The 14,562-nt window shown below is 31.2% G+C and overlaps 1 protein-coding gene across 4 annotated transcripts in view; it reads left to right on the plus strand.

Moving 5' to 3' along the window:
- Window positions 1–14,004, plus strand: part of LOC127707822 (protein slit-like) — a 51,421-nt gene extending 37,417 nt beyond the window's left edge. The window contains exons 8-13 of one of the 4 annotated variants that reach the window (XM_052212572.1): window positions 1,065–1,136; window positions 9,428–9,570; window positions 10,195–10,260; window positions 11,160–11,219; window positions 11,862–11,967; window positions 13,117–14,004. In XM_052212572.1, the coding sequence (XP_052068532.1) occupies window positions 1,065–1,136; window positions 9,428–9,570; window positions 10,195–10,260; window positions 11,160–11,219; window positions 11,862–11,967; window positions 13,117–13,150 (481 nt within the window). In that variant the 3' untranslated portion in view covers window positions 13,151–14,004. The remainder of the gene's footprint in view (window positions 1–1,064; window positions 1,137–9,427; window positions 9,571–10,194; window positions 10,261–11,159; window positions 11,220–11,861; window positions 11,968–13,116) is intronic. The other 3 variants (XM_052212573.1, XM_052212574.1, XM_052212575.1) reach the window with 3 other exon arrangements.
- Window positions 14,005–14,562: the final 558 nt, after the last annotated feature.

The following is a 14,562-nucleotide window of genomic DNA, read 5'->3' on the forward strand; positions in this document are numbered from 1 at the left end:
ATTGATTCCTTACATTCTTATACAATGATAGCATCACCAACGCTTTCCCTCTTAAATTAGTAAAACACAATATAAAGTACTACATGAAAATTAATTGTTGGACTATTTGTGTGTAAATTTCCTGCGTTCTGGTATTTTCTTATGGTGATCAACAAGTTTCCAATATGACTTATGTGTACACTGATATCGATTTATCACGACAAATGATCTAAGGTTATAAATCAGAAAGTAACAATGAAAAATAAATATATAATTGTCATTTTAGCCCTATGAATTACATAGCCCCTTTTTGTAAGGTTTGCCATTAGATACATTTAAATAAGGAAGACTCTGAACATATGTAGACCAATGTTATTTTCGCCAAAAAAATCATTTCCTTAGTAAGAAAAAAGAAACCGTTGTGCAAAACATAATTGATGATAGAAGGATTTAAGTGTCATAGGACTGCCAAAGAGAGGCAAAAGATACCAACGGGAGAAGTCGAAAAATAAACTGACAACGCCATGGCTAAAAAAGAAAAAGACAAACAGAAAAACAACAGTATTCAAAACACAACATAGAACACTGAAGACTGAGCAACACGAACCCCACCAAACATTGATAATTCTTCCAACAAACCTTTGAATACTTTTGATTGCTTGCACAGATTTCAATCAACCCCAACTTCATTGCCGCTCGCTAAGGACTTGATGGAAATAGGATGTCAATCACTGACGTCAGTAGAAGTCAGATTTAAGTCTGACTGCACCGCTATCGATCTAGTTGGTGTAAGATATAGTAACTTAGATATGTCTTTCCGTATTCAAAAACTGTAACAACAAACAACTGTGAAGATTTAGAGCTAATCTTGAAGATGTATCCCATGATATTTATCTTCATTGCGTATTAGAATAACGGCTTTTAAAAATCACCTATTACATTTATCCGTTCATGTGCAATAGGTAATTAATGTTTCAAAAATATCTGTCCTACCTTCAGTTGAACTTTATTTTCGACGTAAGTGTGTACTTATTTATTTAACAAAAGGAGTTGCGCAATACATTTTACAAAATGTTCTTTTTCAGGGAATTGCAAACTAATCAAATCACCTCGCTAGATGAAAATATTTTTAATGGCTTGACGGCGCTTCAAATATTGTAAGTAAATTGATAGCCGAAAAAATAATAGTTTTGCAACCATTGGTTAACGGGTTTGTTAATGCATAATATCTCCCGTCTCCTTGATTCATATAGAATCTTAAATTTTGTAAACGTAATTTCTAATTGTATTTTTTTTTTATTCTGAAAGATCTTTCGCAACTTTCATAGAAATATACTTATTTTTTATGCTATTTCTGCATACAATTTAGGCGTCCCATATCTAAAAAAATAAAATAATATGATAACGGATAATGTTTTGAGTGAAGTGATAAAATAACTCAAGTTGGTCATATTTTGTCAACCCAGATATTTCACTACATGACACTAAGAAAACAGGAACAGAAAATACCTGGTTATAATCGAATTGATGCCTAATATTATTATACAATGTAAAATTACCAACGCTTTCCCTCTTTAATTAGTAAAACACAATATAAAGTACTACATGAAAATTATTCGTTGGACTAATTGTATGTGAATTTCTTGAGTTCTGGTATTTTCTGATGGTGTTTAACTAGTTTCCAATATAAATTATGTGTAAACTTATATCGATTTATCACGACAAATGATCTAAGGTTATAAATCAGAAAGTAACAATAAAAATTTAGTATATAATTTTTGCTCTATGAATTACTTAGCCCTTTTTGTAAAATTTGCCATAAGATACATTTAAATAAGGAAGACTCTGAACATATGTAGACCAATATTATTTTCGCAAAAAAAACATTTCCTTAGTAAGAAAAAAGAAACCGTTGTGCAAAACATAATTGCTGATAGAAGGATTTAAGTGTCATAGGACTGCCAAAGAGAGGCAAAAGATACCAACGGGAGAAGTCGAAAATAAACTGACAACGCCATGGCTAAAAAAGAAAATACAAACAGAAAAACAACAGTATTCAAAACACAACATACAAAACTAAAGACTGAGCTACGAACCCCACCAAATACTGATATTTCTTCCAACCAACTTTCGAATACTTTTGATTTCTTGCACAGATTTCAATCAACCCCGACTTCTTGCCGCTCGCTTAGGACTTAATGAAAATAGGATGTAAATCACTGAAATCCGTAGAAGTCAGATTTAAGTCTAACTGCGCCTCTATCGATCTAGTTGGTGTAAGATATAGTATCTTAGATATGTCTTTCCGTATTCAAAAACAGTAACAACAAACAACTGTGAAGATTTAGAGCTAATCTTGAAGATGTATCTAATGATATTTATCTTCATTGCGTATAGGAATAACGGCTTTTAAAAATCACCTATTACATTTATCCGTTCATGTGCAATATGTAATATATGTTTCAAAAACATCTGTCCTACCTTCAGTTGACCTATATTTCCGACGTAAATGTGTACTTATTTACATAACAAAAGTAGTTGCACAATACATTTTACAAAATGTTCTTTTTCAGGGATTTGCAATATAATCAAATCACCTCGCTAGATGAAAATATTTTCGATGGCAAGTAAATTGATAGCCGAAAAGTTAATAGTTTTGCACCTTTTGGTAACCGGGTTTGTTATTGCATTATATCTCCCGTCTCCTTAATTCATATAGAATCTTAAATTTTGTAAACGTAATTTCTAATTGTATTTTTTTAGATTCTGAAAGATCTTTCGCAACTTTCATAGAAATATACTTATTTTTTATGCTATTTCGGCATACACTTTAGGCGTCCCATACCTAAAAAAATCAAATAATATGATAACTAAAAATCTTTTCAGTGAAGTGATAAAATAACTCAAGTTGGTCATATCTTGTCAACGCAGATATTTCACTACATGAACACTAAGAAAACGGGAACAGAAAATACCTGGTTATAATCGTATTGATGCCTAACATTCATATACAATGATAGCATTGCCAACGCTTTTTCTCTTTAATTAGTAAAACACAATATAAAGTACTACATGAACATTATTTGTTGGACTATTTGTTTGTGAATTTTTTGAGTTCTGGTATTTTCTTTTGGTGCTCAACAAGTTTCGAATATGAATTAAGAAAGAAATGTCTAATTGTCATTTCAGCTCTATGAATTACATAGCCCCTTTTTTATAATTTGAAATAAGATACATTTAAATAAGGAAGACTCTGAACATATGTAGATCAATACTATTTCCCAAAAAAATAATTTCCTTAAGAAGAAAAAAGAAACCGTTGTGCAAAACATAATTGCTGAAAGAAGGATTTTAGTTTTATTAGATTGCCAATGTTCCTGAATTGATAAAAGTTCACTAATATTGCTTCCAAGCATTTGGATCTCTTTTGATTGCTTTCACACAACTCAATGAAAATCGTAATAAAGTTGAGGTTGACTGAATATTGTGCAAGCAATCAAAAGTAGTCAAAGGTTGGTTGAAAGAAATATTAGTCTACGGTTATCAAATAAGCAACTTAGACAGTACTTTGAAACAAAAATCCTTCATTCATCAATTATATTTTGGAGAACTGTTTCTTATTTGTTTCTTTGGTAAATGACTGTATATTGAAATCTTTGTTTTGAACATACTTGTATGTAGACCAATATTACTTTGAGTGAAGTGATAAAAAAGATCTGTCCTATACTTATTTTCTTTTCATGATATTTCATCATTCACTTAAGGCGTACCATATCTAAGAAATGTAATACTATGAGTGCTGATACTCTTCAGAGTGAAGTAATGAATAACTCTAATTAGTGGGATTTCGTCTATGCACACATGTCACTACATGCCAACTATATAAACGGGAATTGAACACAAATAGTGAATGTTCAACCCCTTCTACTTTCGTAGTATGTAAAGATCAAAAGAGCGAAAAACTTGTCCTAGCTAGGAGTGACACAGAAACATAGTACTGGTCAAACTATTCAGGATGATGACACATTTGTTTTAAAGTTTTAGAGCTGAGCTTACTTAAACGATAGTATCCCTTGCTATGAGATAGTAAAGGCGTTCGTGCATACTCTAATTTCCATTGCGTCATTCACATCTCTGAGTATTTGTGCAATGAGCTTTCGAACAGCTGTATCTCACCTTATATCCATGCCTACTATTTGTTACGTAAATATGTTTGTAATTATGAGGATGAAAAAAGTGATGTAGCAATACATTTTTGAAATGTTGTTTTTTTTCCGGGTCATTCATACCAATAGAATAACAACGCTAGATGCAAATATATTTAATGGCTTAATCCTGTTAAGGATGCTTCTTACATTGTAAGCAGATTGATTGCCAAAAACAATAGTTGTTAATCTCTTTTTAGTGGTTTGCTGTTTCATTCTATCTTTCATGTAAACTTAAATATAAAGTTATAATTTTAAATGCTAAAAAATGTTTCCCTCCCTTTTGGCAGAGTTTGCATTAAATACATATGAAGAAGAAAGACTTAAGATGTGCTGATCAATTTTGATTCCCCAAAAATAATAAACTGAGGGGAAACATTACAAATCATTTGCAGAATATAATAGATTTATTAAGGATTTTGTTACTTTTATAAGGACTCCTAAGCTAAATTGATATGTTTTAACTGATATTCTTTCGAAGCAACCTTGTAATGCTTTTGATTGCTTGCACACAACTTTTACAACAAAAACTTCATCTTGCTAAGGACATGAGCGTATAAATCTACGACGTCTGATTCAACCAATTAAAGGCTTACTACACTGGTATCGAAAGGTTGTAAACTGTTAGGGAGGGGACATCATCTTAATAGCGGAACGTGGGGATAGTGCTAGCTTCTTTTCATTCTTCCTTAGAAGCTTCTGTGTGAAGTCTGCCTTATATGAATAAAGAAACAGGTCACCAAAAAAGAGGGACACAGTTGCTTACCATGGGTATGCTGATTGTTTGCTTAAAAATACGTCCTTTAAATGTAACTTAATGATTTTAATTTCATTGAGAATTAACATTTTCCGATGGCCAAGTTTGTGTTTTTTTTTTTGTGTTTTCTAAAGAGGCATGTTGCAATTTTCCTATAATATTTCACTTTTGATTTAATATGATTTTTTCAATCGTTTATTTTATCATGTTTTTTAAAAGGCCGGTACAAGGAGTCTGTTCAGTCATTTTTAGCAGGATATGAAAATTTGAACAAAAGAGACGAGAGATACCAAGGGCACCTTCAAAACTCATTAGTAGAAGGGAAACCGATAAAGCCATTGCAGAACATACGAAAAATAAGTCAACCAGATAATATATAAAAATGTAAAGACTAGGAACAGGAACCTCATCAAAACTGGGAGTAACCTCAGAAACTAGCAATATTGCCGGCACCATCACATTTTAAACAGTCAACGGTTCGAAATATTGCTAGCACTTACTTGCTAGAACTTCTTAACTTGTGTCGTATCCTATCTGAATACTGTGTCGATTTTACATAAGATTCATGCCGATGTACAAATGTAAGGAATGTTCGATACCCTTTAAAGATGCATATCAAAGACAAAAATAACAAATATTTGGATTGAAAATTATTTTTTTGACGTGCAAAGGAATAATATTTCGTCTTTTTTTTAGTAATAATAAATCGGTTTTTTTTACATTTTTTAATATAATTATTTTGCTGTCTCTGTTTTTATAATTGTTTAACATATTTTGAGCTTTGTAACTCCGTCTATGGCCTTGTCGAGTTATAACTGCAATATAGCAACTTTACATTTTCAATGAATTTGTCCCTCAAACTTTTGAATTTTTTATTCTATTGCTCCATATTTATTGTCATCAAAATTTTCTATCCATTTGAGAAATTTGCATGATTTTTTTTATCTTCTTTTGCAATCATTAGTATTCTCTATGTTCTTTTTTTTTTCTTTCTTCCTTTTTTCTTTTGTTATTTTTTTTTTTTTTTTTTTTTTTTTAACTTTCTTGTCGATCAATTTAAAAATGTCACCTTCCAATTTTACAGACTTTTTTTTCACATGTTCAATGAACATATGATTAAATTATTAACGTTTGCAACAAAATGTTCATCAAAATGTCATGAATGTAATTGGATATCGTGTATTCATCATGCTTTAAATCAATCATATACTAAATCTATACAAAAGGGACGATTTTTTTACCTTTTTTTAATTTACCTTTTTTTGACGGTAACGTGTCCTCTGGTGTTAATATGTTTATCAAGGATAGGTTATTAAGTGGAGGATTATGTTCCCTCAAATTACGTAAGATCTATACTTAATTATTATATAAACACAAAAATTTAGTTCTAAAGTTTGCTTGCACTTGTAGAAAACCTTTACATCAAGGGATAACAATTCTAGTTTTATGATGATGTATTTCCTCTGTGCCCGTTAATTCGGAAACGATTCATCGTTCTGATCGCTTATCAATCATTTGAATAAGCTTACTCTTAAAGGTTATCATTTTAACATTGTAATTAAATCTTTGAATGTTGTTTTTATTGGTACTAACATTGATTTTCTTACCAATAAATCAAAACATAAGTAACTATGTTTTGCTATACAGTTATTAACATTTAAGGTTCTTCATCCTGTCGATACTATTACGTAATAAATCCAGATCATGTTTTCTAGACTGTTTATGACGTTTTTACACTAAATACTTTGAATCTGTACTGATTGATATTTTTTATTGGATACATGATTTTTCTTAATTGTGATAATGTCTTGGAACTAGCTTTTAGGTCGGTACTTTGTGTCTTTAGTGTTTGTTTTTCTTTGTGTCGATCCGATGAGTCAAGCCCGTTTTAACTTATTTAAATAGTTTGTTCTTATGGTGTGCTGCTATACAGCAGTCCCAGGTTAGGGAGAGGATTGGGCGTCCGCAAGCATGTTGAACCCCGCCACATAATGTGTATGTCTAATCCAAGTCAGAACCTGCAATTCACTGGTTGTCGTTTGTTACTGTATATCATATTTTGTTTTTTGTTTGTTGTACAGTTCATAAATCAGGCGGTTGATATTGTCATTTAAATTGTTTTGCATATTAGTTTGTCTGGGACTTTTGTAGTTTGCAATGCGGTATGATTATTGTTCATTGTTGAAGGCCGTATGGCGATATTGCTAAAATCTACGTCGTTTGATCTCTGGTGGATAGTTGTATCATTGGTACTCTATAACATCTTCTCATTTTATACTGATCACAAGTTTGGCAAAGAGAAGACCAGTTCAAAAATGTATGGGTTCTGGGCAACATGGGTCGAAGTTGATCTGTTTCCAGGACTGGCAGACCTGTAAAAGGTTACGTTTTCAAAAGTCATAAAAACAGTCCTAGGACCAAGTTCGGTTTACTTCTTAAACCGTGCCTAGCAGTAAACGAATATTTTACAAGTTGAATTTGAACTTCAAAATGTCTGCTCATCACATTTACTTGCAATACAGACTAAGACCGTATCTGTCAAACCAAATACTTGAGAATGGGTACTTGCTGCTTTTATATTATTTTACTGGATGAAGGGCAAGAGTACATGTATAAACAATTAATTTTTTGAGATGAAAAAAGCTCTTTTCCTCATATAGGAACACTACTTTTCCAGTATGAGGAAAAGAGATTTTTCAACACAAAAGAACTTATTGTTTAATCACATTTTGAAAAGGGACTTTCATTGTGTATAGACATCTTTCAATACAATTTCATTTCATCTTGTTCGTATATTCTTTTATCAGTATCGTTACACAATTCTTACGTTTCTTGTAATATTTCTTTTTGCTGCGCTGTCATTGGAGCATCTGCTATTTATTTAATTTGCTGGTTGTTTGTTTTCTTTCGACTATATACTCTATTTCTATATAAAAAAAGTATTTTAATACCATACATTGGATGGAATGATAATCAGTATATAAAAGCAATTTCAAATAAAAACATACTATAAATTGGACTGAAAAGGAATCAGTTACTACACGATGTACTCGAAAAACTTATTAAAAATATCGGGCGTTGATTTTTTTACGCCAGACTCGCGTTTGGACTAAAAAAGACTTATCTTCGATGCTCGAATCGAAAACGTTAAAACGGCAAATAAAGTACATAATAGTGTACTATGTGCATATCCGAAAGGGTTACTTTAGGGAAAAATATTTGATAAAATGGCTAGATAATTTAGATTTTGGGGGATTTTGGAATAAAATCATCTTTGATCTTTAAAATTTTCCTTTGAAAATATGATATTGATGGAATGTGTCAAACCAACTAAGTGTTTATCCCGAACTTGATGTAAGTACAAAGATACATGGGAATTTAGTTTTGTACATTTCAAGTACGAAATATATTATTTGATTGTGTATCTATCATGAAATATGATATTTACTCGGAATCTACGCTTAGTACTTTAATGATCCAATAACGGATATTGATGATAGGCTAATGCTGTTTATTCTGTAGATATATGCAGGTTTAGTAAAAATCGAATACTCGGAAATGCTTTAATATATTCTAAATAAAATTTCACAATAAGTTCGAAAAGTATCCATCAAGTCACAATGTATATTAATTTGAGCATGCTTGTTTAACAAACAAATGAATCATATTGCCTCATTGTACACCTTGAAAAACAAACAAACATTGACGAAGACCATTTGTTTTGCAGAAATATATGTCAATCAATTGCAATCCAAAACAAATGGTTTCTGTGTATTAACTCTAGAATCCATTGCTTGATTTGAATGACACTTTTGAAAATTCAAGGATATGACAGAATAATATGCATGGTTGGTCAATAGGTATAATATCAAGGTCACTGTAACTAAATATTGAACAAACTTCGTAAGATAGTTTCTTCATCGTATCTTGGTGTACCCTTGATTACAATGATACGGAAAATATAGGGAAAAGGAAGAAGTCTTTTGATTTCGGGGTCATAAATCAATGGTCATGTTGACTAAAAATGAAAAAAAGGAGAAAAAGGGATGGTATCTTGATATTCCTTCGTCTGATTTTAATCAAACTTAAATAGATGGAGGATATAGAAAAGGTGTCTATAAAAACATTGTTTCCTGGTAGTAGTTTGAGTTTCCCTTCCTTGTTTTGATTGACTTATACAAATCGAACATATAACGGAAGGGGATATTATCAGATTGCTTTTTGGGTCTAAGGTCAAGGACGATATTACCAAAATAAATATTTTTGATAATAAAATATGTGTATTTGTCCCTTCAAGCATACTAGTATTTGAACCCTTGAAATAAATTGATTTCTCCTCATTCAAGTGCAGTTCAGTAAGGACCAGTTGGCAGTTCCAGCTTTTTCATTTTGTATGTATACAATACTGTTGTGCATGGATAATCATACTATTCATTCAAGCTTTGAAACATTAAAAAGTTAGATGTAATTTGTATTTTTTCAACAGGGATTTACATGGCAATCCACTGAACTGTTCGAACTGCGAGTTGGAACATCTCAAGTTCTTTTTACAAAATCATAATCTCGAGGATACAGGTGCAATGTGTAATGGCACAATGGTAGTTGACTATGGTTTCATCAACTGCATAGGTAGTTTATTATAAATACAAAATTTTATGTTAGAAAAACAGATAACAATATTTTCTTTAAATAATTTTGACTGAAATATCTGCGTCATATTTAAATGAGATCAACTCGAGTTTTAGGGTTAGGTTTGTGTTGCTCAGTCTTTACTTTTCTGTGTAGCGTTTTGTTGACCTATTGTCTTTACGTCGTTTGCGGTTTTTATTGACATAGTGTTTTCCCTTTTTCTTATAAAATTTAAATGTCTCTTTTATAAATCTAGCCTATTTTAAATTGACATGTAAATAATATGTGTTTTGAAATTACCTTTCTTGCAAAGTTCTTTCATAAATATGAAATATGACTTTTTTTTTAAATATGTGTTATCCGCTAACATAGTAAGTGTCACAAACATATCTTTCTTTTCTCACCTGGTATTAAGGCACAAATCAAAGGCATAAAAGAAGAAGCACATCCAGCATAAATAATAATATATTGGACTTTTTATCTTAACTAAATGCTCGCGATCACTCCAGTTTTACTTGTATTGGCTTTTGCATTTCTTGTTTTCTTCTTGAAACTTTGTTATATATTTTAAATATATTTTGCTCTCAAGGATATTTATGTCTTTTTAAAATCATTGTGTACCAGAGATGACAACAGAAGGAGCCTCAGTAACTACTCAGCATCAAACAAGCCTAAATGTGATTAGTACAGGTAATACCTGCAGAATATGTTTAAGTAGTGAAGGAAACGATACTACATCCACTAATTGAAATAACCAATCAAAAACATTATTACACATAATGATATATAAGCTTGGAATGTAATCTGTTCCCTAAGTGTCAATATATATTCTAACCATAACAAAAAATCCTAGAATAACAATTTCAGATACTCTTGAAAGTTATATACCTGTTTTATTGTTTATAATCAATAGCATAAGTCAATGAATAACACGTTTTTGCAATAAATTTTCATGCAAACTAGAAGGATCAACACTGTTTTTCCAATATTTGTTATCCGCTGTCATAGTTAGTGTCACAATCATTATTGCTTTTTTTATACGTGACATCATAGCACAGAAGCTTAACCATTTGTAATGTTCATCATAAATAAGATAAGTCAAGCGTGACAACATTATGTGACGTTCGCCATGTCAGGAAATATCGGTAGTGATGATTACTTTATTGTTAATCAATATCAATTAAATAATCAATAAATATATAATGTATAGCATTAGACTTAAGATTATATATAACAGAAACGAGTAGATAACATTGTCTATTGAATTTTTTTTTTTGACACCTTGTTTTCTTTATTGTGTAACGTTTGTGTTCTCTCCAAAGAATATACTTCATACGTATTTTATACTTACAATTTTCTTCATCAGAAACTACAAGTCTATATGGAATTGAGTCAGATAGGACACCAATTTGTTTATGTAATGACGGTAAAAACTTATATCCAATTTTAAAGTTTTACGGTTAAAAGGTAGTTAACCTGATTAGAAATGAAAAGACAAATTTAATTACAAGGGATCGACTTTGTTATATATTTTAAATATATTTTGCTCTCAAGGATATTTATGTCTTTTTAAAATCATTGTGTACCAGAGATGACAACAGAAGGAGCCTCAGTAACTACTCAAACAAGCCTAAATGTGATTAGTACAGGTAATACCTGCAGAATATGTTTAAGTAGTGAAGGAAACGATACTACATCCACTAATTTAAATAACCAATCAAAAACATTATTACACATAATGATATATAAGCTTGGAATGTAATCTGTTCCCTAAGTGTCAATATATATTCTAACCATAACAATAAATTCTAGAATAACAATTTCAGATACGCATTTTATACTTACAATTTTCTTCATCAGAAACTACAAGTCTATATGGAATTGAGTCAGATAGGACACCAATTTGTTTATGTAATGACGGTAAAAACTTATATCCAATTTTAAAGTTTTTACGGTTAAAAGGTATTTAACCTGATTAGAAATGAAAAGACAAATTTAATTACAAGGGATCGACTTTTGTATTCTTTAAATGGTGTGTCAAGAATATCACGCATACTGCATTTGAAATGTTAGTTGTAAATGATATTTGTTACATATAAAGTTAAAATAGATTTTTAGAAGGAAATTGTATAAATAATTATTATTCATATTTAAGTTCTCTTGTCAATCATACACGAAATCTTAGGATGCACTCAATAAAGGTACGAGATTAGATGCATCAACTGGGTAAGCGTCTCGTGCCATGCATGCATCATACAATAATCCTTATTTTAAATTTGAATACATTTCAGATTCGACGACACATTTACGCTTGATTATCATTGCTGCTGTTTGTGGCTTTACTTTATCTGTTATCAGCATCCTCCTTATTTCCTGCATTTACTGTCACTATAAGAGGTAATAAATATATAAGATATCATTTATTATAGTATCAGATTTATATTTTATGTACCACCTCTGAGGTCTCATGGTTTCGTTTCGCTTTGGGTGCGGGATGTACTGAATTCGAATCCCGACCGGGTCACACCAAAGACTTACAAATTGGTATTTGCTGCTTCTCCGCTAATCATGCGGCATTTGGGAGTAAGAGGAGTATGTGTCTGAGTAGGGTGACATTTGTTCCTGCAGATTGTTACCGTGTGAACTAGCACGTTCAAAATCCATCTCAGCGTGTTGATCAAGTACAAAGCAGGGTTTATTTCATATCATGTATCATGTTCTAGTCCTGAATACGCCTTTAATTTGCGATGGAAGTTAAACAGCCAGCCATCTCTACATCTGTCCGCTAAGTACACGGCATTAGGGAGTAAGAGCAAAGAACAGTTGGATCGGAGTCATAATAAAGTGTCCAGGAAAGGTTACATGTCTCCTTGCAGACTGTCACATTATGAACTAGCACGTTAAAAATCCAACTCAGCATGGCGGCTTAGTACAATACAGGGTAATATTCATATTACATTAGCATGTTCTCGTCCTGAATTTCCCACTGGACATGAAGCATCGTTCAATCATCATCATCATCATCATCATCTATATATCGTGTATGTTGGTATAAGGTCAACTTAATATATTTGACAAAATAGGGCATTTGTACTTATTGATACAAAACAATGCGTCGTTAAGATGAAGGATAAAGACTGATCAAACAACCATCATTTTAGATTCCGAGTTACTAATATGCATTTCTAAACTAGCTACAAAATCATTTTTTTCACTTTACAATGCTTACAATTGAACATCTGTGTTAAAGTGTTTGCTATTTGTTTAAAGTTTTACTTTACTTGCTCAAAGATAACATCCAAGGTATTTCTACTACTCAGAAATATAGACCGTTTGTGGTAATTTATACATTTTTTAATTCTACAAATAGGCGCAAGATACCAAAGGTAAAATCAAAATTCATAAGTTTAAAGGAAACGACGAAAAGACAAACAAAAGTGTACGAAACACTTCTTAGAATATAAAGACTGACTAGCACAAACAAAACCTAGAGAACTAAAATCAAGAAATAACTTAATGTTTTGTTTTGGTTTATTTTATTTACAGTAAACGTCGCGTCAATAGCGAAAATGTGGATTAAAAGGACCAACAGCTATTCCACACGACAACATTTTGTGCAGACCAACAGTAGATAGCCGGGTGTTTTCTATTAAGTGTTTTATAAATAAACTAGTAATCAGTAACCACAAATGAAGATGTAAAAACATATTGTCTACAAATTATGGTTGGATAGAATATTTGAAATATTTGATAAATATAGGAAAATACTCCTGTTCCTTAACCCCTGCACAAAAAGTTTAAATTGTTAGAAGCAGCATTTGACTAACCAAATCAATTGTAATATATCTTATTATGACTTGATCAATCTTACAAGTGTTACTAAATTTTTTTAATTTGTGTCTAATACTGTAGTATGTAATTTCATATGTTTCATCATATTTCAAAAAAAATTAAAAAATCCCAAGTCCCGAAAGTTGTCAATCCCGAATTCCCGCAAAAATAAAGACCCATTACCAACGTCCAGAAAATGGTCCTTCCGTCCCTCTTAAAAGATGGACGAAAGATACCAGAGGGACAGTCACACTCATAGATCGAAAACAAACTGACAACGTCATGGCCAAAAATTAAAAAAAAACAGACAAATTATAGTACAGATGACACAACATAGAAAACAAAAGACTAAGTAACACGAACCCCATCGAAAACTGGAGGTGATCTCAGGTGCTCCGGAAGGGCAAGCAGATCCTGCTCCACATGTGGCACCCGTCGTGTTAATAGAGAACTAAATATACTCTACATTAACCTTACTTCTCATCAAAGCCTTTTAAGGAAATACCAGATACTTTTCGAAATCCACTTATTGCTAAACAAAAAACGTTTCGCTTAGACTTTCAAAGTATCAAAAATTTTGTAAATATCAGAATTAATTTCAAATTTCTCGTATAATTTATTTGCATTATTATAAATTGCCACCTATTTTCTGACTATCTGCTCGTACATTTCTACATTATATTAAATCTGTAACTATTTATATAAATGATATTTAATATCTTATTAAACTCATCATAGATACCAGGATTAAAATTGTTTACGTCATAATAACTGATTGTTAAATACCACTAACATTGTTAATAATGTTTAGAGTGAAATTTTTGAACCCACAAACTGAGATGTATAAGTAAATATAGTTGGAAAAAAATGAACTAATACCAACTGTGACTCAATTATAGGTGTTTCTCCCTTCCTATTTGCAGTTCATTTAAAATTCTGACCCATTTGCAATTTATTTTATCAAATCAAGCTGTAAAAGTGGTAGGACATTTCAACCAACTGGAAATTCAAAGTGCAAAGTGTTAAAATAAAGCATACTTACATTCCTATCAGACATGAATTCCATTTTTAGGCTGCTATCAAAGTATGGCTTAATATTTCTATGAATATATTTACTGTAATAAGTCATGCAGTATTTCACCAAATATTTTAAATTTTGAT

Source organism: Mytilus californianus, unplaced genomic scaffold (assembly GCF_021869535.1).
Source record: "Mytilus californianus isolate M0D057914Y unplaced genomic scaffold, xbMytCali1.0.p SCAF_7, whole genome shotgun sequence".
Taxonomy (NCBI): Eukaryota; Metazoa; Mollusca; class Bivalvia; order Mytilida; family Mytilidae; genus Mytilus; species Mytilus californianus.